Source organism: Sapajus apella, unplaced genomic scaffold, assembly GCF_009761245.1.
Source record: "Sapajus apella isolate SASKATOON/1434 unplaced genomic scaffold, GSC_monkey_1.0 scaffold12, whole genome shotgun sequence".
In the NCBI taxonomy this organism is placed as follows: Eukaryota; Metazoa; Chordata; class Mammalia; order Primates; family Cebidae; genus Sapajus; species Sapajus apella.
Genome location: NW_022436952.1, coordinates 9,306,582 through 9,330,384, shown reverse-complemented (window position 1 = coordinate 9,330,384; position 23,803 = coordinate 9,306,582). Strand labels below are relative to the sequence as shown.

Genomic DNA, 23,803 nt, shown 5'->3' with positions numbered 1-23,803 from the left:
GTTAAATTCCTTGAAGGTGATAGCTGACCTGTGGTTGTGTAAGAGAATGTCTTTCTATTAGGAAAGGCACATTGAAGAATGAGGCAATAGTTCTCAACTGAGTTTTTTTTTTTTCTCCCAGGGGACATTTGGCAATGCCTAAAGACGTTTTTGGTTGTCACAGCTGAGGGATAAAGGCGAGTGTTGCTACCAGAAATGATACTAGACATCTCATAATGTACAGGCTCGCCTCCTACAGCAAAACATTTTCTGGCCCAAAGTAATATTGCCAAGGTTAAGAAATCCTGAGCTGTGCTTCTAGTTCTGATTTAGAGGTGAAACGGCTTAAAGCATATAAACTACTCATTAATGGTTGAGAGGGAAAAATATAGAGAGGAATAATTGGGAGAAAATGTTAATCATGGTCAGTCAAGATAAAGAGTGTCCAGATGTTCTTTTCTTGTTGGAACTTAAGTAACTTATGAATTTATAAAAAGTTAAGTATTTAATGGTAAAAACCTATAACCATACTTAAGTGAAAGTAAAAAGGGCACGATCTTATAATAAAGGGCAGTAATTTAAATTTAATGAATTAAGCTTTATGAAAAATAAAAAATGTATTAGTTGATACAAATAGACATTTACTCTTTTAATCTCTATCCCCTAAACTGTTTCTATTCAAGTTGATTTTTAAAATTTTGTTTTTAAATCTCATTGGGAAATGAGTCACCTTGTTTTCACGCTTATCCACTTCATTGACTTTTTTTTGAGACGGAGACTTGCTTGGTTGCCCAAGCTGGAGTGCAGTGGTGTGATCTCGGCTCACTGCAGCCTCCACCTCCGTTTCAAGCAATTCCCTTGCCTCTGCCTCCCAAATAGCTGGGACTACAGGCACGCACCACCACGTCCAGTTAATTTATGTGTTTTCCGTGGAGACGAGTTTCACCATGTTAGCCAGGCTGGTCTTGAACTCCTGACTTCAAGTGATCTGCCCACCTCAGCTTCCCAAAGTTCTGGGATTACAGGCATGAGCTACCATGCCAAGCCCACGTCATTGACTTTTATCACACTTTTGTTTAAATTGCTAGTGTTTATATAGTACAGAAATAGTATTTACAGCTTCCCAGCCAGTCACTGTACTGTTTCCTTTCTGATACAACTTTGTTTCCTGAAGTTACTGATTGGTTCATTTTTTTCGTTTAGTCAGCTTTGAAAGTGTCTGTTGCCTTTTTCCATGTGCTGCTGCAACAAGTTCCAAACACAAAAATTCATATTTTTCCTAGAGCCCTACCAGAGCCATCGTCCATCCTCTTTCCCTAACACTATCTGTTTGCTGTCTAAATCTGCTATACAGCTGTAACCCTGAGACACCCTTTATCATCGCTTTGGAAACTCTCATTACCTCTGTGCTATATTGAATCATTTAGTTCCTAAGTCAACCATTCTTCCTCTTTCTTGGTTACTTTGATGTTATAATGAAGCATATCTTCTAATCATCTCCTGAGAAAAAGTGCACATGGGAACTAAGTTTTTTGAAGGGGCTTCAGGGGCATATCTGAAAATACATTTTCTACCATTAGACTTGGTTGATAATTTGGCTGGATATAGATTGTTTTAATGGCTTTATTGAATTAAAAATTGACAAAATTTAACTGCACATAAACATAGGTGTACACTCATGAAACCATCACCACAATCTAGATAGTATATTCCTCATCTTCAGGTTTCCTCACACTCCTTTATAACTCCTCTTTTCCACTCCTGGCCCCTATCCCATCCCCAGGTAATTACTGACCTGCCTCTGTCACTGTACAGCTAGTTTGCATTTGTAAAGAGTCATACAGTGAGACATTTTGGGATCTGGCTTTCACTCATAATTATTATGAAGTTTATCCACACTGTGTATATCAATAATTCATTCCTTTTTATTACTGAGGAGCAAAATGGAATCATTGTATGGATGGACCACAGTTTGTGTAATCATTTATTGATGGGCATTTAGATTGTTTCCAGTTTGGGGCTATCACGATCATTGGTGTTTATGTCTTTGTATGGGCTGATGCCTTTATTTATCTCAGATACATATTTATGAGTGGAATGGGTGGTAGGTGATAGTTTAACTTTTTAAGAAACAGCCTGGGCCGGGCGCAATGGTTCAAGCCTGTAATTCTAGCACTTTGGGAGGCCAAGGCAGGTGGATCACGAGGTCAGGAGTTTGCGACCAGCCTGGCCAACATAGTAAAACTCTGTCTCTACTAAAAATACAAAACTATTAGCTGGGCATGGTGGCAGGCATCTGTAATCCCAGCTTCTCAGGAGGCTGAGGCAGGAGAATAGCTTGAACCTGGGAGGTAGAGGTTGCGGTGAGCCAAGATCACACTATTGCGCTCCAGCCTGAGTGACAGCAAGACTTCATTTCAAAAAAAAAAAAAAAAAAAAAAAAAAGAACCTGCTTTCCAATATGTTTGTACCATTTTACATTCCCATCCATAATGTATGAGAATTTTATGTGCCATACTTACTGTACAGGACTTTTATAAATTTTAGCCATTCTAATAGGTGTCTTACAGTATCTTGTGGTTTTAATTTGTGTTTTCTCAGTGACCGGTCATGTTGAGCATCTTTTCATACTGTTAATTGGCCATGTATCTTTGAATTTCTGTTTAGATCTTTTGCCCCTTTTTTTAAATTGGGTTATTTCAGTCATTGAGTTTTAATACTTCTAGATACAGATCCCTCATCAAATCTATGATTTGCAAATATTTTTTCCCACTCTGTGTCTTACTCTCTTAACATTGTCTTTCAGAGAGCAGAAATTCTTAATTTTGACAAAATCTAGTTTATGAGTTTTTTTTTCTTTTTTTTTTGAGATGGAGTCTCCCCCTGTAGCCCAGACTGGAATGCAATGGCACGATCTTGACTCACTGCAACCTTCACCTCCTGGGTTCAAGTGATTCTTCCACCTCAGCCTCTCAAGTAGCTGAGACTACAGGAACCCACCACCACCCTCACTAATTTTTGTATTTTTAGTAGAGATGGGGTTTCACTGTGTTGGCCAGGATGGTCTTGAACTACTGACCTCAGGTGACCGCCTGCCTCGGCCTCCCAAAGTGTTGAGATTACAGGTGTGATCCACTGTACCTAGCTGAATTTTTTTTTTAATGTGTCATATTTTTATGTCATCATTAAAAACTTTTTGCTTAACACAAGGTTATTAATATTATTTCCCGTAAGTTTTATAGAACTCTTACAGTAATTCTTAAATTTAGGCTTATGAACCACTTTCAGTTAATATTTATATATGATGTGAAGTATGGATCAAAGTGGTATTTTGACACATGAATGTCTTAATTCTTCTAGCACCATTTGTTCAAAGACTATTTTTTTTCCTCTACTAAATTGCTTTTTGAGCTTTGTCAAAAATCAATTCACCATACGTATCTATAGATAAATAAGCAAACAGGGAGAGGCAATGGAGGTTCAGCCAGGGCCTACAAGAGCAGCAGGGACCTCCCTGACTCAGGCCTTGTGCCACACCATTGAACTGTGCTACATACTAGGAGGATAGAAGATGAACAAGGCTAACCTTGATGAGCTATACACAAAGTGGCATAGAAAACATAGGCCAGACGCAGCAGTTCATGCCTGTAATCCCAGCTTTGGGAGGCCAAGGCAAGCAGATCACTTGAGTCCAGGAGTTTGAGACCATCCTGGCCAACATGGCGAAACACTGTCTCTACTAAAAATACAAGAATTAGCTGGGCATAGGGGCACACGCCTATAATCCCAGCTACTCGGGAGGCTGAGGCAGGAGAATTGCTTGAACCTAGGAGGTGAAGGTTGCAGTGAGCTGAGATCATGCCACTGTACCCCAGCCTGGCCAACAGTGAGACCCCATCTCAAAAAAACAAAAACAGGCTGGGCGTGCTGGCTCATGCCAGTAATCCCAGCACATGGGAGGCCGAGGCAGTTGGATCACGAGGTCAGGAGTTCAAGACCATTCTGGCCAACATGATGAAACCCTGTCCCTACTAAAAATACAAAAATTAGCCGGGCATCATGGTACACGCCTGTAAGCTCAGCTACTGAGGCTGAGGCAGGAGAATCAATCGCTTGAACCCAGGAGACGGAGGTTGCAGTGAGCCGAGGTCATGCCACTGTACTCCAGCTTGAGCGACAGAGCGAGACTCTATCTCAAAAAACAAAGATTTTTTTAAGCCACATTTTGTCATTTTCAAGATACCAGTCTTGTACATCTTTTATCAGATGTATCCCCAGTTGTTTCATAATTTTCGACAGTATTGTAAATAGTGTTTTGAAGTTTCAGTTTCCAGTTGTTTGTTGCTATATAAAAACACAACTAATTTTTCTTTGTTAATAATGTATCCTCCAGTTTTTGCTGAATTCACTTATTTGTCCCAATAGCTTTTCATAGATTGCATCAGATTTTCTACATAAGTATTTTGTCTGGGAATAAAGATGTATTTACTCCTTTTCGAATATGGATTCCCTTCTTTTTTGTGCCTTATTGTACTGGTTCGAACTTCTAATAGAGTGTTGAACAAAAGTGTACCAATATGGTCTTATGGGGAAAGTAGGCAGCCTTTTGCCATTAAGTATGATGCTAGCATTAGAATTTTCCTAAATGCTCTTTATCAGGTGAGGAAGTTTATTCCTAGTTTGCTAAGAATATTTATCAGGGATCAATGTTGAATTTTATCAAGTGCATTTTCTGCATATTTCAAAGTGATTATATGGCTCCTCTTTAGTCTGTTAATGTGGTGAATTTGTTGATTTTTCAAATGTTGAATTAGTTTCGCATTCCTAGAAGAAACATATTTAGTCATGCTATGTTCTTTTTATATATTGTTAGGTTCAGTCTGCTAAAATTTTGTAATACTTTCATCCAGTTGGGCATGATGGCTCACACCTGTAATCCCAGCACTTTGGGTGGCCAAGGCGGTGGATTACCTGAGGTCAGGAGTTCAAGACCAGCCTGACCATTGTGGTGAAACCCCACCTCTACTAAAAATACAAAAATTAGCTGGATATGGTAGCACACGCCTGTAATCCTAGCTACTCAGGAGGCTAAGGCACAAGAATAGCTTGAAACCAGGAGGCAGAAGTCTCAGTGAGCCAGGATCTCACTGCTGGACTCCAGCCCTGACAACTGAGTGAGACTCTGTCTCAAAAAAAAAAAAAAAAGTTGCATTCTATATTCATGATATTATTCTGTAGTTTTCTTCTGATGGCTTTATCTGGTTTGGGAAGCAAAGTAATGCTGAGCTAATAGAATGAATTTGGAAACTGTTTCATCCTGTTCAATATTCTAGAAAAGTTAGTATAAAGTCTATAGTATTTCCTAAGTAGATTTCCCCAATAAAACGATTTGAGCCTAGAATTTCATTTGTGGGAAGATCTTTAACAAATTTAGTTTCTATTGAATTTAGTTTCTATTGAAACTAAATTCAGTAGATAAAGAATTATTTAGTTATCTTTTTTTGTGAGTGACATTTGGTTCTATGTCTCTGAATGAATTTGTCCATTTCATCCAAGTTGTCAAATTTAGTGTCATAAAGTTGTTGATAATCTTTTTAATATCTATGGAATCTGCAACAATGTTACTTCTTTCTCTCCCCCCCCCCCCCACCCCCCCCAAGTCAAAGTGTGCTCTGTGTCCCAGGCTCCAGTGTAGTGGTGCGATCTCAGCTCACTGCAACCTCTGCCTCCCAGCTTCAATTTTCCTGCCTTAGCCTCCCAAGTAGCTGGGACTACAGGCAAATGCCACCACACCCAGTTAATTTTTGTATTTTTAGTAGAGATGGAGTTTCATTACATTGGCCAGATTGGTCTCAAACTCCTGACCTCAGGTGATCCGCCTACCTCGGCCTCTCAGACTGCTGGGATTACAGGTGTGAGCCACCATGCCTGGACTTGTTACTTCTTTTATTTATGATATTAGGATATTTGTGTCTTCTCTCTTTTTTTGTATCTCTGATTTGAGGTTTATCAGTTTCATGGTTCTCAAAAAACCAAGATTTTCATTTTTTTTTCCTTTTTTCTGTTTTTAATTGTATTTACTTTCACTTGGAGCTTTGAGTATAGATTATCTGATAAGAATTTATTTCTCTAGAAATCTGAAGACAGTACATTTGTCAGTCTTGCTGTTCAGAAGCCCACTGATATTTTGATCGCCTTCTCTTTTTGTGTAGCATAGTGTCGAAGCTTTTACTACCAGTATTGGCAGAGTTCTGAATTGTTTTAATGATGCATGTTGGTATAAAAAAATTTTTAAGTCGTTAATCTGGGCTAATATGGTCTCTTTAAATATGGGCGCTCTGTTTTGATCTTGGGATTTTTTTTTTTTTTTCTTTTATAAAAGTAACTTTGTTCCCGTCTGTTTTCTGTTTCTTGAATATCTCTTAATTGGTTTATGGATCTTCTAGATTGAACTTTTATTTTTTTCTTTCTTTTTGCCTAGCTTTTTGTCTCATGTATACCCACACACAAGCTTTTTGAAAGATTTTTTTGACTTTATCATTCATTTATTGAATTTGTTTTGCCATTTTTGTTTTTAAATTCCAAGTTCTATCTTGTTCTCTGATAGTATCCTGTTCTTAACATCTCTGAAGAATTTGGGGTTTTTTCTGCATTTCTTCTGTTTTCTATAGATGCATTTTTCCTGGAGATTTGTTTTGGTCTTTCATAATCTTAGAGGCCTTTTACAAATGATAAGTGATCCCTGCCTGTCTGCTCATATTGAATGGTCAGGTACTAAGCAACGAATTGGACTATGTACCTGAGCAGAGCTTGTTGACTGCTGAGCTGCACTGCGGTGATTGGTTGCTTTTTAATATCTTTCCTTTGGTTTTCTGCAGTTTTACTATGATCCGCTTAGATGTGGATATTTTTTTGTTGTGCTTAATTTACATTATAGTCTTATCTGTGAATTCATGTTCTCTCTCTTTCCTTTCCTTTCTTTTTTTTTTTTTTTTTTTTTTTTGTGAGGGAAGGTCTCACTCTTGCTCAGGCTGGAATGCAGTGGCACACTCAGCTCACTGTAGACTCAACTTCCTGGGCTCAAGTGATCCTCTCATCTCAAGCCTCCTGAGTAGGTGGGACCACAGGCACATACCACCACAGCCGCCTAATTTGTTGGGGTTTTTTTGTTTTTGTAGAGGCAGTGTCTCACTTTGTGTCTCAGGCTGGTCTCAAACTCCTGGCCTAAAGCGGGAGTTTGAGACCAGCCGTAGCCACAAAGTGGCCTCCCAAAGTTCTGGGAATATAGACAGGAGCCACTGTATCTGGTTAATGTTCTCATTTCTGCAGAATTCTTAGCCAGTATCTAATTCAACATTGCCTTCTCCATTCTCCATATTCATTCCTTTAGAATTCATACTAGACTTTTTTTGGATCTTTACATTCTGTTCTCTTATTTTAACATCTTATTTTCCAGTTTTGTATTTTTCTTCGCTGCATTTTGAGTGTTTATCATGTATCTTCCATTTCCTAATTCTCTTTAGCCTTGTCTAATAAGTTGGTGTGCGTGTTTTAAATACTTGCTTATTTTTCAATAATATTTTTACTCTTATAAAACAACTCATAATGGTTATTTTATGTTCTGTCTCCGTCAATACCAGTGCCCAAAGTATTAGGGATTCTTAATCACTTTCTGCTGATGCTTGCTCATGGTGGATTGCTTATTATGTGTTTACTATTTGATTGTGCGCTCATACTTGTTAAAATTTGTGAGAATGCTGAAAGGCCTGAACGGTAGGTGACTTATTCCCTGATCTACTTTAGGATTGCTTCTGCTAGGTATCAAAGGGCACTGGTAACCTGGAACCACTTTAATTTCTCGGCCTGGGAATTCCCTGACCATAGAAGGGAGGGAAATTTTCAACCTCAGACTTACTGGTGAGAGCAGGCCTGTGATTACAAAATCCTAGAGAAGCCTCTTCACCCAGACCACAGACCCGAAATTTTCCCTTGCAGGCCTTTTGCATGTCATCAGGTTGTTTCTCACTGACCCGTTCAGTGAAGTTGCAGGCCCTTTCAGGGGTTTTGGTCTAACGTAGGAGTTTCCAGTTAAGCGCCCTCATAGTAAATAAAAGGTACGTTTAACATAAGGCAAATCAATTATAGTTTACATATTAATATTTAGTTCATTAGTATTCTATCCTAATATATAAAAAAAATACTTAGATAAGTCATAGTGTTTGCAGGGGGAATAAAACTACAAAAAAAAAAAGAGAGAGAGACTTTAGAAATCCACATTTCCTAAGTGGAATAAAGCTTACCAACTGCTGTGCCTTAGATTAGGAGTATGTCAAAACAGTCATTCCTACAATACTTAGGACAGTCAGAGGCCTTAGGCTGGGTGCATGTAGGGGCTTATTCCCCTTGTGTTGTGCAGATGATCATTTTCTGTGTGTGCTAGGACCATGGAAAACATGAGAGAACATTTCTCTAAAGCAGTCCTAAAAGATACGCTGGAGAAGACTGCATATTGTATATTCTGCTCTAATCATCATAATGTTCATAAGCATATTAAAGTCTCCAGAAGACCTTGACATGAGGAAAATTTCCCAAACATCTTTGACCATGGTACTTATTTTAAAAATGCTAATAGCCTGTAACTATTGAAAATAAAATATCTGTAATCATTGACCTCCTGAAATTTCAAGGCTACATTCCCTGAAAATAGAGTCAGAATAAGATATTCTGGGTTGACATTTAAGGGTCAATAAACTTACATTAGCAGCTAACCAAGCCGGCTATATATTAATAGTAGACAAGTCTCTATGAAAACGATGATTGTAAAAGCCACCCGGCCAGTGGCTCACGCCTGTAATCCCAACACTTTGAGAGGCTGAGACAGGCAGATCACTTGAGTTTGGGAGTTCAAGACCAGCCAAGCCTCATAGAAGTGGAGGATTCCATTTTAATACAAACCTCTAGCTTTTCACTATAAAATGATCAGGCCAGGCATGGTGGCTGACACCCATAATCCGAACACTTTGGGAGGTTAGGGTGGGCAGATTGAAACCAAGAATTAAAAACCAGCCTGGGCAACATGGCAAAACCCTATCCCTACAAAATAAACATAAAAATTTTCCTGGCACGGTGGCACTTGCCTGTAGTTCCAGCTACTCAGGAGGCCAAAGTAGGAGGATCATCTGTGCCCAGAAGGTTGAGGTTACAGTGAACCAAGATTGTGCCACTGCTCTCCAGCCTGGGTGACAGAGCAAGACTCTGTCTCAAAAAATTTTTTTAAATAAAATAAAATGGTTATTTCTCAGGGCTGCATTTTCATTTGTCAAATCTCAGTTACCAGAATTTTTGCTAAGGTCTTTTAGGGGGTGTATATGAGTGCTGTGTCATGTGTCACTGGTTTCTCTACTTCAAAGACTGAACATTCTTCACGATCTGAAAGGAAAAGAAGAGATTCTTTCGGGATGTTTGACGGTTATGATAGCTGCAGTGAGGACACAAGCAGCAGCTCCAGCTCTGAAGAGAGTGAGGAAGAAGTCGCTCCTTTACCTTCTAATCTCCCGATTATCAAAAACAATGGGCAAGTCTACACGTACCCAGATGGTAAATCTGGCATGGGTGAGTATTTATAACCTTCACCTGTTACACAGCTTTATGCTTAAGGGTGTGTTTTCATTTAATTTCTTCTGTCATTTCCCCATACTAAGGGGCAGTTTGAAGAGATAGAGCCTGATGTTTATAGTTGGAGATAAGATCACTGAGTTGGTGTTTAACTCTTTATTTTGCCTACCTCCTGGTGGAAAGCAAATACAACAAAATAAAAAACAAAAGGCCAGTGAGAAACTTCATGTAGACATAAATTCAGTAATTAAATAAGAAATGCCTGTGTAACAAAGTGCAAGTGCATAGGATCATAGGCTTATAGGGTCGAAAGAGACATTCAAGGTTGGGCTCCCTCCTCTGTATTACTTTCTTATAATTTCTGTTTTAACATTACTGGTGATTGGGGTATTCTCTGACTCAGTAAGGAATTTCTTTCTGCCTAAAACCTGGCTTGAAAATGAAAAAGGAAACGAAGAAAGAACCAGTTTCATTTCTTAGTATCTCAAATTACAAAATTTCTTTCCTCCAACTTTATCTTTTGGTCTTGGTTTTGCCTTTTTAACTTTGCTTTTGGGAGTCTGGAAAGTTTCACTTTTTATTTAAACCTGCACAAAATAATTCTAATCCTTTTTCTAATGACATCTTTTTTTTCCACAATAGAATGCTTCTTTCTAGTTTATCTCTAAGGCTTGCCAAGGAGCCATAGTTGCTTCAGCCATTTCTCTCATGGTGGGTCACAGTGATTTAATTCCTCAATATCCTGGTCACTGTGTTCTGGGGATACTTCAGATTATGTGGTAGTAGGGTAACAGTTCATCCTGATTTGCCTGGATCTGTCCTGGTTTTACTATCCAGAAAATGTGAGACCCAAACAAATAGGTGGTCACCCTGTGTGAGGGCAGAAGATTGTTCAACTTTTAGCTCCCTTTTTCAAGATACTATTTCCAGTGTGCCACCAAAATTGCTTCAGCTTTCTTGAAAATAATAATGAACTTGTAAATAACTGATGTCCTTTGACCTTTACCACATAAACTAAACCAGTTTAAATCAGTCTTACTGCAGTTAACTTTTTCAACTCAAGGTGTAGGACTTTGGACCTCTCTGTATAACCTTTTTCTTGCTTTCAGTCTTAGGATTTTTTTTTTTTTTTTTTTTTTGAGACAGTCTCACTCTGTTGCCCAGGCTGGAGTATAGTGGTGCAATCTTAACTCCTTGCAGCCTCTGCCTCCTGGGTTCAAGCAGTTCTCCTGACTCAGTCTCCCAAATAGCTGGGACTACAGGCCTACACCACCATGCCTGATGCCTGGCATATTTTTGTATTTTTAGTAAAGATGGGGTTTCACCATGTTGGCCAGGCTAGTCTCAAAACTCCTGACCTCAAGTGATCCACCTGCCTCAGCCTCCCAAAGTGCTGGGATTACAGGGGTAAGCCATCATACCAGGCCTAGAAATATTTATTTATTTATTTATTTAGAGACAGTCTTACTCTGTTACCCAGGCTGGGGTTCAGTGGCAAGATCTCAGCTCAGTACAGTCTCTGCCTCCCGAACTCAGGTGATCCTCTCCCCTCAGCCTCCCAATTAACAGGCACTATAGGCACATTCTACTACACCTGGCTAATTTTTGTATTTTTTTCAGAGATGCACAATTTTCACTATATTGCCCAGGCTGGTCTCAAACTCCTGAGCTCAAGCGATCTGCCTGCCTCAGCCTCCCAAAGTGCTGGGATTACAGGCATGAGCCCCTGCGCCCAGCCTAGTCTTAGAAATTTTTGATAGCTGGCCGGGCGCGGTGGCTCAAGCCTGTAATCCCAGCACTTTGGGAGGCCGAGGCAGGTGGATCACGAGGTCAAGAGATCGAGACCATCCTGGTCAACATGGTGAAACCCCGTCTCTACTAAAAATACAAAAAATTAGCTGGGCATGGTGGTGCGTGCCTGTAATCCCAGCTACTCAGGAGGCTGAGGCAGGAGAATTGCCTGAACCCAGGAGGCGGAGGTTGCGGTAAGTCGAGATCGCGCCATTGCACTCCAGCCTGAGTAACATGAGTGAAACTCCGTCTCAAAAAAAAAAAAAAAAAGAAATTTTTGATAGCTAATTCTGTCATCTAATATTGAATACTGTGTCATCTAATCTTCCAGTTTTATATCATTTACAGTTTTGATAATTCTGCCCTGTTGATCCTAGTATAGTCTTTTGGTTAAAAAGATGAATAGCATAGGGGCTGATACAGAGTCCTGCAGACCATATCAATAAACTTTATTTATCAGGGCTTACTGGGGATGGTCATCCTACCGGTTAAAACCTACCTGGTGTCTTCTACTTTAGCTGAAATTTCTCAATACTGTTGTCAAAGCTACATGAGATTTTGTCAAATGTGTTAACTTGTGTTAGTGTATATTCTTGCCATGGTTTGATTATAACATAGCAGTCTAGTAATCCCATCATAAAAGGGAATAATGTTTATTGAAGCTTTGCGTGGCTTGGCATCTGTTTTAAATACTGGAGATATGCAGATGTACGACGCAGAATAAGCTCCTTGTCCTGATGGAACTTGAATCCTGCCTGTGGGAATTCTAGTTTGACATGTGTCATTCTTGGCAAAGATTTACTATATCCTTGGGATCACCACTTTTCTATCTAGGCGGTCAGGAACCTTCTTTAACAATCTGTTCTAGAATTTTTGCAACAGTTCAGTTTTTTCTCCCAGTAGATACCCTTTGTTCACCTGCAATCTTCTAGCATTTTATCTTTTTTCCAAGATTTCTCATAGATTTGTAAGTACAGTTGTCCCTTGGTATCCATGGGGGATTGGTCCCAAGACCTCCCTCAGATACCAAAATTCACAAATCTTCCAAGTTTCTTAAAGAAAATGTATCTGCATGTAAGTTGTGCACATCCTTCTATATGCTTTAAATCATATCTAGATTACTTATAATACCTAATACAATGTAAATGCCATGCAAATAATTGTTAATACTATACTGTTTAGAGAATAATAAGAAAAAAACGGTCTGTGTATGTTCAGTACAGACAGAGTTTTTTTTTTCCCAAATATTTTCAGTCCGTTTTTGGTTGAATCCACAGGTATAAGACCCATGGAAGCACAGAGCCAACTGTACCAGTTACACTACAGGCCTCTTCAGTTTACCTGTTTGGGTGGAGACTTTTAAAGCAGTGATTTGCTATGTTACTTGTTGTTTATCTTTTTCGAACTTTAATTCTTGTGAACCGTGTCTAATTCTACCTTTCAGATTATTGTCTATTATGCAATAGTAGTCAAGAGTTCTGCTGTTTCCCACCATCACTGGTTAGTAATAGAGCACCTACTTCAAACTTTTTTTTTTTTTTTTTTTTGAGACAGGATCTCCTTCTGTTGTCCAGGCTAGAGTGCAGTGGTGCAATCATAACTCACTGTGACCCTGAACTCCTGGACTTAAACAATCCTCCCACCTCAGGCTCCTGAATAGCTGAGACTACAGGTGTATGCCACCATGCCTCGCTCTTTTTTACATTTATTTTTATTTTTTGAAGAGACTGGATCTTGCTGTCTTGCCCAGGCTCGTCTCATACTCCTGGCCTCAAGCAGTTCTCCTGCCTCGGCCTCCCAGAGTTCTGCAATTACCGACATGAGTCAACTGTACCTGGCCTCTACCTCAAACTTTGAACCCATTCCTTTCTTCTTGTCCCCTAAACATAGCTTGAAGGAATCCTCATATTGCTCTTGGCATTTTTCTGAATATTACTCCTTTTTAAAAAGGTTTCAACCTTTGCAATATTTTAAAGACCTGTGTTTTACTTTGTTTTTAATCTTCAGTTGTGTGGCACTTGCCATCTTTCAAGTGTAATCATTTCAAAAGCTGGAATTCATTCTATATGAAAATGCCTGGCAAATGGTAAGCACTAAGGAAATGATAGTTGAATCCAGCGTAGCATTTGTCCTGTTTCTGTTGACCCTTTGTAAAGCCTTTCAGACCTCAAGCTACTATCAGACCTTCTAGAACCCATCGCCATGGCACAATGCCACTGTTCTCTCAGACTCCTCTGTGCAGGCCTCTTTATTATTTGCATAGGAGGTAGAAGAAATGTTCAAGGCAAATTCTTCAATTAAAACTTTCAGATGGTTGGAGAAATTAAACTGTTAGATGAAGATTGATTTTATTATGTGATCATAACTCCAGTGTTTTTCTTTTCATTAGCTACCTGTGAGATGTGTGGGATGGTTGGCGTCCGAGATGCTTTTTACTCTAAAACAAAGCGTTTCTGTAGCGTTTCGTGTTCCAGAAGTTACTCGTCGAACTCCAAGAAGGCAAGCATTTTGGCCAGACTTCAGGTAACGGTACAGAAACCTTCATACTTATATCCGTTATTTCTATGGCTTTCGCCATTTATCTGCCATTTGACTGTGATTCACTGCACTCCACCTCTGCCCACTTAGTCAGATGTCATTTTATACCGACATTTTTAGGAAACATGTGAGCCCCAAAGTTTATTCAGCATATAAAATTGAAAAACTATTTTAACTGAGTAAGGCAACAAGGTATACTATCCAAAATAAACTATTATTTGCATAAGTTAATTTAAATATCGTTTTTCCAAATAAGTATAAACACTTTTTTATATACAGAAATTGAAACCATTTTCCTGTTTCCCATTGTTTCCTTTTGTTTCCTTTCCTTCTACATCAAGGTAGACTCTTTTCAGCATTTGGGGGGAAATAATTTAATTTCTGGTTTTATTTTCTCATCGTTCTCACTTTGTACTTTTTAGTACAATCCATTTGCTACCTTGACCAAATGTATTTGGTTAATCCAACTAACCTTTTTGACAACACTCATGGTATGGAAAGAAAATCGTCTTGCTTTAAATGTATATCAGTGCCTACAAAATGACTGGAGATTTGACCATTTGACTAAGTTCTTACTATTGTATCATGTAAACAACTTTTTAAAGGCATTAACTTGACTGATTTTTGCAATATTTTTATTGGATGATCACAGTCTTCTTCTCATTTATTATTGTGATCATTATGTAGCACTAAAAGGGTTATTTAAATCCTCCAAATTAAGGAAATACATCACTTAGATGTATTTCTATATTTCAGATAGACAGTACCTAAAGATCCTGAGCAGTGGTCTGTACCCAAATGGATGGCAGTTTGTCACACTGTGAATTTGGCCCATGATCATTTTGTCATTGATCTTTTGCGTTAGCACTAAAGGTATAAACCTCAGTCACTTGCTCTTTGAACATTAAATTATCTTCTCTTACCATATAAATAGCAATGCTTGGCAACCTGCATGAGTAAATAACCACTGGTTCTATCTACTATAAGAAGGAATCAAGTATCCACCACAGCCTGTATTTTAACATCTTGTGGGATATAATTTTTTATTAACATATTAATTTGCATATTGCTGTTGTAGTCTATGCCAGCTCTGCTACCCGTAGTAGATACCTACATTGTAGCAGAACTCCAGAAAAAATTTCTCATGTTAAAATTCTTGTATGTTTCCTCTGCTTTAATAATTTTCTAAACCCTCAATGTTTACTTAAGCAGAATGAGTAGTATGCAGTCCAGTTAAATTGTGGTATTGCAGGGATGAAAAAGAATCCTATTTACTTAACTCTTCTTGTTTTAGGGTAAGCCTCCAACAAAGAAAGCAAAAGTTCTTCAGAAACAGCCTTTAGTTGCTAAGCTAGCCGCGTATGCTCAGTATCAAGCTACCTTGCAAAATCAAGCAAAGACAAAAGCAGGTAATATTGGTGAATCTGACAGAGGTGAAATATTTGACATTAATTGATTTAGTGTTAATTAATGACATTATAATTTTGAATTCTGTTTGTTTAACTAACTGTTTCCATGTCCTGTTAGCACATTACGATTCTAAGCTTCCTAATGGTGGTTTTGATTTTAATAAATTACCCTAGAAGATAATAGTTGCATGTATAAGTTCAAGTGCTTTTGGCAATCTCCTTAATGTTTTTTTGTTTTTTGGTGTTTTTTTAATCTTTCTTTTCTTTTTTTTACTTTTTAATGCAACAAGATCTTCAATCCTCCATGTTTTTATTTGGTTTACTGCTTATTTTTCATGTACTGATTCTCTGTGCTGTGAATAATAGGTAGCATTGTGAAGATATTAGGGAAAGAAATAGGACATTCAACAGGCTTCAAAGGGATTGAGAGAAGAAGAGATTAAGGAAAGGACCATTTCTAATAGAAGATTTTTTTTTTTTTTTTTTTTTTTTTTTTTTTTTTTTTTTTTTGTAGACAGAGCCTTGCTCTGTTACCCAGGCTGGAGTCCAGTGGTGTCATCTTGGCTCAGTGTAACCTCTGCCTTATGGATTCAAGCGATTTTCATGCTTCAGCCTCCCGAATAGCTGAGACTACAGGTGCACGCCACCACACTCGGTTAATTTTTGTATTTGTATTTTTAGTAGACAGAGTTTCACCATATTGGCCAGGCTGGTCTAGAACACCTGACCTCAGGTGATCGACCTGCCTCAGCCTCCCAGCGTGCTGGGATTATAGGCGTGAGACACTGCGCCCAGCCTAACAGATTCCTTTTTTTTTTTTTTTTTTTTTTCTTTTTTTGAGATAGAGCCTCGCTCTGTCCCCCAGGCTGGAGTGCAGTGGCATGATCTCAGCTCACTGCAACCTCCGCTTCCTTGGGTCAAGGCATTCTCCTGCCTCAGTCTCCCAAGTAGCTAGGACTACAGGCAGGCGCCACCATACCCAGCTAATTTTTGTATTTTTGGTAGAGATGGGGTTTTACCATGTTGGCCAGGCTGGTCTCAAACTCCTGACTTCAAAGGATCCACTCCACCTCGGCCTCCCAGAGTGCTGGGATTAAAGGCGTGAGCCACAGCGCCCAGCCAGAAGATTCTTAATAGAAGTACAAAGGCAAGGAGACTAAGTAGAAAGTGAGGCAATTAAAGTGATGTGGGGTAGGTATCTCACTTAGGTACATGGCAAGAACTGAATGGAAATAAAAGCACAAAAGCAGCTGTAACAGTGTTTGTCATTCTAGACACTTCTCTCAACTGCTCTTTGCTCCCCTTAACTGAAGAGCTTGTACCTTACTTCCTCAGGACCATGTGTCATGTATAGAACAGTTAAGAAACTCCTGTTTGTTTGCAAATATGATATAACTAAAGCTATTTAGAGAAGTTATTTGATCTTTACATAAAGAAAATGTTCTTTAGCTGGGATAAGTTAATTTTATGTCCTTGCACACATTTTAACAATGATAACCTTCTTATAAGTAAAAGATTTGAGCCGGGCGCGGTGGCTCAAGCCTGTAATCCCAGCACTTTGGGAGGCCAAGGCGGGTGGATCACGAGGTCAAGAGATCGAGACCATCCTGGTCAACATGGTGAAACCCTGTCTCTACTAAAAATACAAAACATTAGCTGGGCGTGGTGGCACGTGCCTGTAATCCCAGCTACTCAGGAGGTTGAGGCAGGAGAATTGCCTGAACCCGGGAGGCGGAGGTTGCAGTGAGCCAAGATCGCGCCATTGTACTCCAGCCTGGGTAACAAGAGTGAAACTCCGTCTCAAAAACTAAAAAAAATAAAAAATAAAAGATTTGAGAATTGTAATATATCTAAATTTGTTTTATTTCAGCAGTCTCCATGGAAGGTTTCAGCTGGGGTAACTACATTAATAGCAATAGCTTTATAGCGGCTCCAGTTACCTGTTTTAAACATGTAAGTACAGAATTTCTCACCTTATTTTGAAGTACTGAGTCATTGTTTAAATCTGAAGTTACAATAACACAAGCGTCTTATCCTTAGAAGGTGTTTTGTTTTTATGCCTTGTAACTGAAATGCTTCTTTTGTTATTATACTTAATTATAAGTAAAAAGAACTTGTATAAGTTTTATAAGAACAAGTTTCTTATAAAGAAATTGCAGTTTGAAGTTATTTTAAACAGGGAGAAGTACTAGTCTCATCTAATTTTCTTTTATATTTATTTATTTATTTAATTTTTTTGTAAAGGTAGGGTCTTGCTGTGTTGCCTGGGCTGGTGTCAAACTTCTGACATCAAGCAGTCCTCTCACCTTGGCCTCCCAAAATGCTGGGATTATAGGTATGAGCCACCACACCCAGCCTTGTCAGATTTTCATATCAAGTTGAACTGCTAGTTTTCGCTGGGCATAGTGGCTTACACTGTATTCCTAGCAACTTGGGAGAATGAAGCAGGAAGATCACTTGAGGCCAGGAGCTCAAGACCATCCTGGGCTACATAGTGAGACCTCTTTTCTACAAAAAATAAAAGTAAATGAAATTGCTAGTATTGTATATAAAAAATAGTGCATATTGACAATGTCATATGATTTGACCTAACAGAAACCATTCATTATGTATGTTACTTAAATCTGCAATTTGATCTGATAATTCAATAGAGGAAGGATCTTTTTTCTAGTTTTTCGTCTCCAAATGTTGAATTATAAAAACAAGGAACTATTAGAAACATAGTATTGTGAGCTGAAATATGTGTTGTGTATATATATACATATGAGAAATCCTTTAAAAGGTATTCTTTTTGGCAAGTGGATTGTTACAGAGCATTTAAAATAATTTATAATTATGTTTAAAATGTATCTGATAACAAGTTCTTTCCTTTTGATTATTTTATTCCTCTAGATTTACATCTCTCCAATACTATTTTTAACCTGCCTACAACTTTAATTAATACTTAAAGAGCCTATCTGCTGCTCTCCATGTCTAAGAAGAAAAGAGAATTTAGAAAATACATGAAATTTTGTTTGCACTTAACATTTTGTTAATTTAGAACTTTAGGCCAGGTGCAGTGGCTCACGCCTGTAATCCCAGCACTTGGGGAGGCCGAGGCAGGCAGATCACCTGAGGTCAGGAGTTCAAGACCAGCCTGGCAATGTGGTGAAACCCCATTTTTACTAAAAATACGAAGATTAGCTGGGCGTGATGGCAGGTACCTGTACTCCCAGCTACTCAAGAGGCTGAAGCACAAGAATCACTTGAACCTGGGAGGCAGAGGTTGTAGTGAGCTGAGATCGCACCATTGCACTCTAGCCTGGGAAATAGAGCGAGACTTAGTATCAAAAATAATAATCATTAAAGTAGGGCTTTATTTTTAGATAACAGCATTGAACAAAGCTGAGCTTTGGTTTCTGTTGTAGAAATCTTAAGTGAATTTTCACTCATTCATGGCCAGTAAAGGATTTTGGCCAAAGTCAAGCATGTAAATTTGCTAATTCTCATTCCTGAAAGTACAGTGAAGCCCTTAGTCAGTGACATGTTGCCTGTAAAGTAGGTGATTTATTTTGCTGTAATGTTGATAATAGTGTCACATTTGTGAGAGACATTCCATACACAGTAATAGCAGCTCTAAAGAGAGATCTTTAAAAAGAAAATCGTTAACCTCTTCTCTTGGGATATTGCTTTCCTGGTACTTAAAAGCTCAGAATTATCAGTTACAGTAACTCTTTCATCTCAGATTCCTAGAACATTTGTCTCTCTCCTTCTGGATTGCTTTTCTCTCTCTTTGAATCTGTTTGTATATTATAAACCATCTCGAACTATTTTCTGTAGGTAGTCAGGGTATTAAAAAGAATAGCATTTCAATCCCAGAAGCATAATATTTTATTGTCTGTCCAAATATTTGAATTGTTATACTATATTAAAGTTCTTTATGAGGAAATCTCTAGGGTAATAATGACCTTGATTGACTTTGTTCAACTCTGCCTTTTTTAAGATTGAAATATTCTATCATATGGAATTGAGCAGCTAACCTTACTGCATGATCAGTGATAAGAATGTGGAGCCTCTGCTTTGTCACTCAGAAGTGAGCCATCTGTTTCTCAGTTACGTGGACCCAGTGCCTTCCTGTTCCATTTACTTCTCTTTACTGCCTTCTCCTTATCAAACAGGAAAAACCTGTATTAGTAATTCCTTAGTATGTTTTTGTTCAGAATTTGCTCTCTAACCTTAACCAGCATATTCATTTGAAGCCATTTGGCTAAGGGAGCCAGACCTCATGCTGCTCTAGATTTTGTCCTTTAGAGTTGACTCTTCCTGGTTGTCCCCTCTGAGACAGTTTTCTGGGTCTCTAAGGGGAGTTAGTAGCTTTGGCTTTAGAAAACCTATTGTCAGGAGCTATGGGGAGCACAAGATTCTGCCTTTTATCATCAAAGTCTTCTAAGACTTGACACTTGCTCTGAAACTGGTTCATTACTCAGGAAGGGCCTCCTTGTTCTAGACTCTGTGCAGACCTGCCTTCTCTTCTACTTGAGCACAAGTTGGGAGCCTTTCCTGCTCCTAGGGGATTCTTTTACAAACATCATTTACGAAAGAACACCCAGCGTGTAACATGGAAGCAGAGCTGTTGTGATTGAGTGACAGCCCTGGCTTCTTTAACTTAACCCAACTTCTTCTTCTAGAATAAGGATCCCGGATAAACACTTTCTGTTTTCCAGCACTTATTGTGATTAGTTCTAAAATCATAGAATAGAATTTCAAGAATATAATTATTCTTTCCATGGTCTGTCTTTAAGCTTCTGAGAATAAACTTTCTACAGAATAGATCGTAGGTCTATATCCTTTTTGATAATTCCTGTAACTCTGCATAGTGGATTATACTCAGTCACTCAATTACACAATATTTGACAATTTTTTTGACAATCAGCAATGGAAATCAAGCCCCAGTTGTCACTTAATATATCTACTTGGGCTGGGCACAATGTCTCACACCTGTAACGCCAACACTTTGGGAGGCCAAGGTAGGAAGATGGCTTGAGGCCAGGAGTTTGAGACCAGCCTGGTCAATATAGCAAGACCCTATCTCTACAAACACACACACACACACACACACACACACACACACACACACACACTCTCTCTCTCTCTCTCTCTCTCTCTCTCTCTCTCTCTCTCTTTCTCTCTCTCCTCCCCCCCTTAAAAATCTGTATATTATGATTGGCTGATACATCTTTCATTATATTTAAGGGTTTTTCAGACCTTTTATTTAAGCTTCATAATTGCCCTTTTTTTTTCCCCCGGCCATACATTGGGCAAGAATTCCCCTTTTTTCTAACAAAAATTGTACTCAGACTTCAGAACACAGGATAAGAGGAAACTGCATTGATTGGTCTGGCAGGGATGGGGTGTTACTACCACAGCCTTGCCTCCTGATATTTGAACACCTCATCCTTGGCAGTTCCTGAGGTTGGAAATCACTAAATTGAGTAATACCACTTTTAATTATTCCTAAATCATATGATCACAAAGCTAAAAGGCATCTTTAAAATTGTCTGGTTCAGCTAGTCCATCTGAAGAATACTTGCTTCTAGCATTGCACCATTAGGGTAGATATGGATACTGCTCTAAGTGGCTTCTTTTTTGAGTAGCTGAACTGTAATTTTCAGCTTTGGGCTTTAACCCATTTTTCATAATGCAAGTCTTTCTTTTTTTTTTTCTTTGTTTTAAGCCACTAAGAGCAGTATCCATATCTACCTTAATGGTGGAAAAATTTCCAAAATACTAATACAGTATCATATGCCAGTTAGGTGCAATGCATAGATAAAGAAGTTTATAGATTATTTACTGTTAGTAATTTAACTTTAACCCGTTGGAGCCTCCAGTTGATTTATATGTATTCAGAATACTTAGCTTTAAAGCACTCTAGGCTAAGAGCAGTGGCTCACACCTGTATTCCCAGCACTTTGGGAGGCCAAGGCAGGAGGATCACTTGAGCTCAAGAGTTTGAGACCAGCCTGGGCAACATAGTAAGACCTCATTTCTGTAAAAAAATTTTTTTTAATTAGCTGGGTGTGGTAGCACATGCCTATAGTCCCAGCCACTCAGGAGGCTGAAAGGGAAGGATTGCTTGAACCCAGAAGGTCAGGGCTCCAGTTAACCATGATCATACCACTGCACTCCAACCTAGATGACAGAGTGAGACATTGTCTCTAAAAATAAAGCACTCTTTATTATTTTTTAATTAAGACTTTAAATTGAAGCACTCCTAGTTCCCATTATTTGCCATGTGAAATCAAATAAAACTGTTTTTTCTTAGGCATTATAGCGTGGGCCAAAATGTATAAATGTACATAAAGCCATATAAAAGCTAAAGTCGTCTTCTTTCAGTTATATATTGACAGACTTCAGATTTCTTCTGTTGGGTACCTAAACTAATAATCTCATGTCTTGTTGATGCTGTCTTTACTAAGATCAGAAATTCTGAAACCATCCTATTTTCTCAAATACAGTTGTAGTTTATACCAAAAAAAAGTCCTCTGTATACATATATGCAGAAACTTTTCAGCTGAGTTTATCATACTTTTTCTTTTCTTTTTTTTTTTTTTTTTTTTTGAGTTGGAGTCTTGTTCTGTCGCCCAGGCTGGAGTGCAGTGGCAGAATCTCTCAGCTCACTGCGACCTCCACCTCCCAGGCTCAAGCGATTCTCCTGCCTCAGCCTCCTGAGTAGCTGGGATTACAGACCCAGGCCACCACACCTGGCTAATTTTTGTATTTTTAGTAGAGACGTAGTTTCACCATGTTGATCAGGCTGGTCTCGAACTCCTCACTTTGTGATCCACCCACCTCAGCCTCCCAAAGTGCTGGAATTACAGGTGTGAGCAACTGCACCCGGCTGCATACTTTTTCATTCAGCCTCCACAGATACCTCTTGTTACTTATGTGACGTATTCTAATTCTCTTTCTTGTGCCTGACCTATGTGTATGTCAGCATTTTTTGAAGGGATAAAGTTACCATGTTTTTTTGCAGTGTGTATCATACATACTTTTAGGTTTTAAGGAAAAAAAAAAAGCCCATTTATGTATGTACAGTAGCAGTAGGTTATAGTAAAACTCATGATTTATTTCTCAGGTATGTGCTTATTAGTAAAATCTTTTTCAAGTAAAGTTATTTTTGTTTTTTTTCCTAGTCGTGACCCCACACACAGGACTCTATGGAAGGTTGGAAATTAATCATATTACTTCATCTCCATTTTAACTAAAGTTAAAATCTGCATTATAGCATCCTAGATTGCAGGGTTTTTTTCTCTAATGGAAATAAAACTTAAATTAGTTTCTGGTATTTGTTAGTGCTCCATTTCATTTAGCTAGAATGAATGTTGCCATGAAGTAAATTCTCTCCAGGAAAACAGTGGACTCTAACATAATAAACATCACCTGTCTTTTTTTTTTTTTTTTCCCCTTTTTTTTTTTTTTCTTAACAGTCTCACTCCTGTCGCCCAGGCTAGAGTGCAGTGGCATGATTACAGCTTACTGCAGCCTCGACTTCTTGGGCTCAGGTGACTCTCCCACCTCAACCTTGCAAGTAGCTGGGACTACAGGCACGCCCCACCATACCCAGCTAATTTTTGTATTAATTTTTTCTATTGTTAGTAAAGAGGGGCTTTCACCATGTTGCCCAGGCTAACTGTGAACTACTGGGTACAAGCAATCCTCCCAGCTTTGCCTCCCAAAGTACTGGGATTACAGGCATGAGCCATGGCACCTGGCCCTGTCTTTCTATTATGTTTTAAAGAAAACCTAACTTTAATTTTTTTTTATTTTTTTTATTTTTTTCTAAGATGGAGTCTCACTCTGTTGCCTAGGCTGGAGTGCAGTGGCGCCATTTTGGCTCACTGCAAACTCTGCTTGCAGGGTTCAGGGATTCTCCTGCCTCAGCCTGCTGACCAGATGGGATTACAGGTGTGTGCTTCCACACCTGACTAATTTTTGTATTTTTGTTAGAGATGGGGTTTTACCTTATTGGCCAGGCTGGTCTTGAACTCCTGGCCTCAAGTGATCTGCCCACCTTGGCCTCCCAGAGTGCTGGGTGTGAGCCACCACACCAGGCCGGTTCTTTAATAATATTGGTTTAATATGGAATTGCAGGCTTTATTTTTTTTTTTTTTTTTTTTGGAGACAGAGTCTTGCTCTGTTGCCCAGGCTGAAGTGCAGTGGCATGATCCTGGCTCACTGCAGCCTCCTGCAGTCTTCTGGGTTCAAGCGATTCTCCTGCCTCAGCCTCCCAAGTAGCTAGAACTACAAACATATGCCACCACATCCAGCCAAGAGACGGGGTTTCTCCATGCTGGCCAGGCTTGTCTTGAACTCCTTACCTCAGGTGATCCACCTGCCTTGTTCTCCCAAAGTGCTGGGATTATAGGCTTATAGGCACCAGCCATCTGGCCCAGCCGCCTTTCAAATTACTCACCAGTGCTTCCTTTCTTTTT

General features: G+C 38.9%; 1 protein-coding gene across 18 annotated transcripts in view; it reads left to right on the top strand.

Annotated features, from left to right (window-relative positions):
• Positions 1-23,803, top strand: part of MBTD1 (mbt domain containing 1) — a 78,020-nt gene that overhangs the window by 20,113 nt on the left and 34,104 nt on the right. For 7 of the 18 annotated variants that reach the window (XR_004269592.1, XM_032280082.1, XM_032280071.1 and 4 more), the window contains 4 exons: positions 9,390-9,591; positions 13,775-13,914; positions 15,218-15,332; positions 17,203-17,285. Coding sequence is in view for 17 of the 18 variants with exons in the window: in XM_032280082.1 (XP_032135973.1) it covers positions 9,390-9,591; positions 13,775-13,914; positions 15,218-15,332; positions 17,203-17,285 (540 nt within the window). In the remaining variant the exon portion in view is untranslated. Of the gene's footprint in view, positions 1-9,389; positions 9,592-13,774; positions 15,333-17,202; positions 17,286-23,803 lie in introns of those variants that run through there. The other 11 variants (XM_032280083.1, XM_032280073.1, XM_032280084.1 and 8 more) reach the window with 7 other exon arrangements.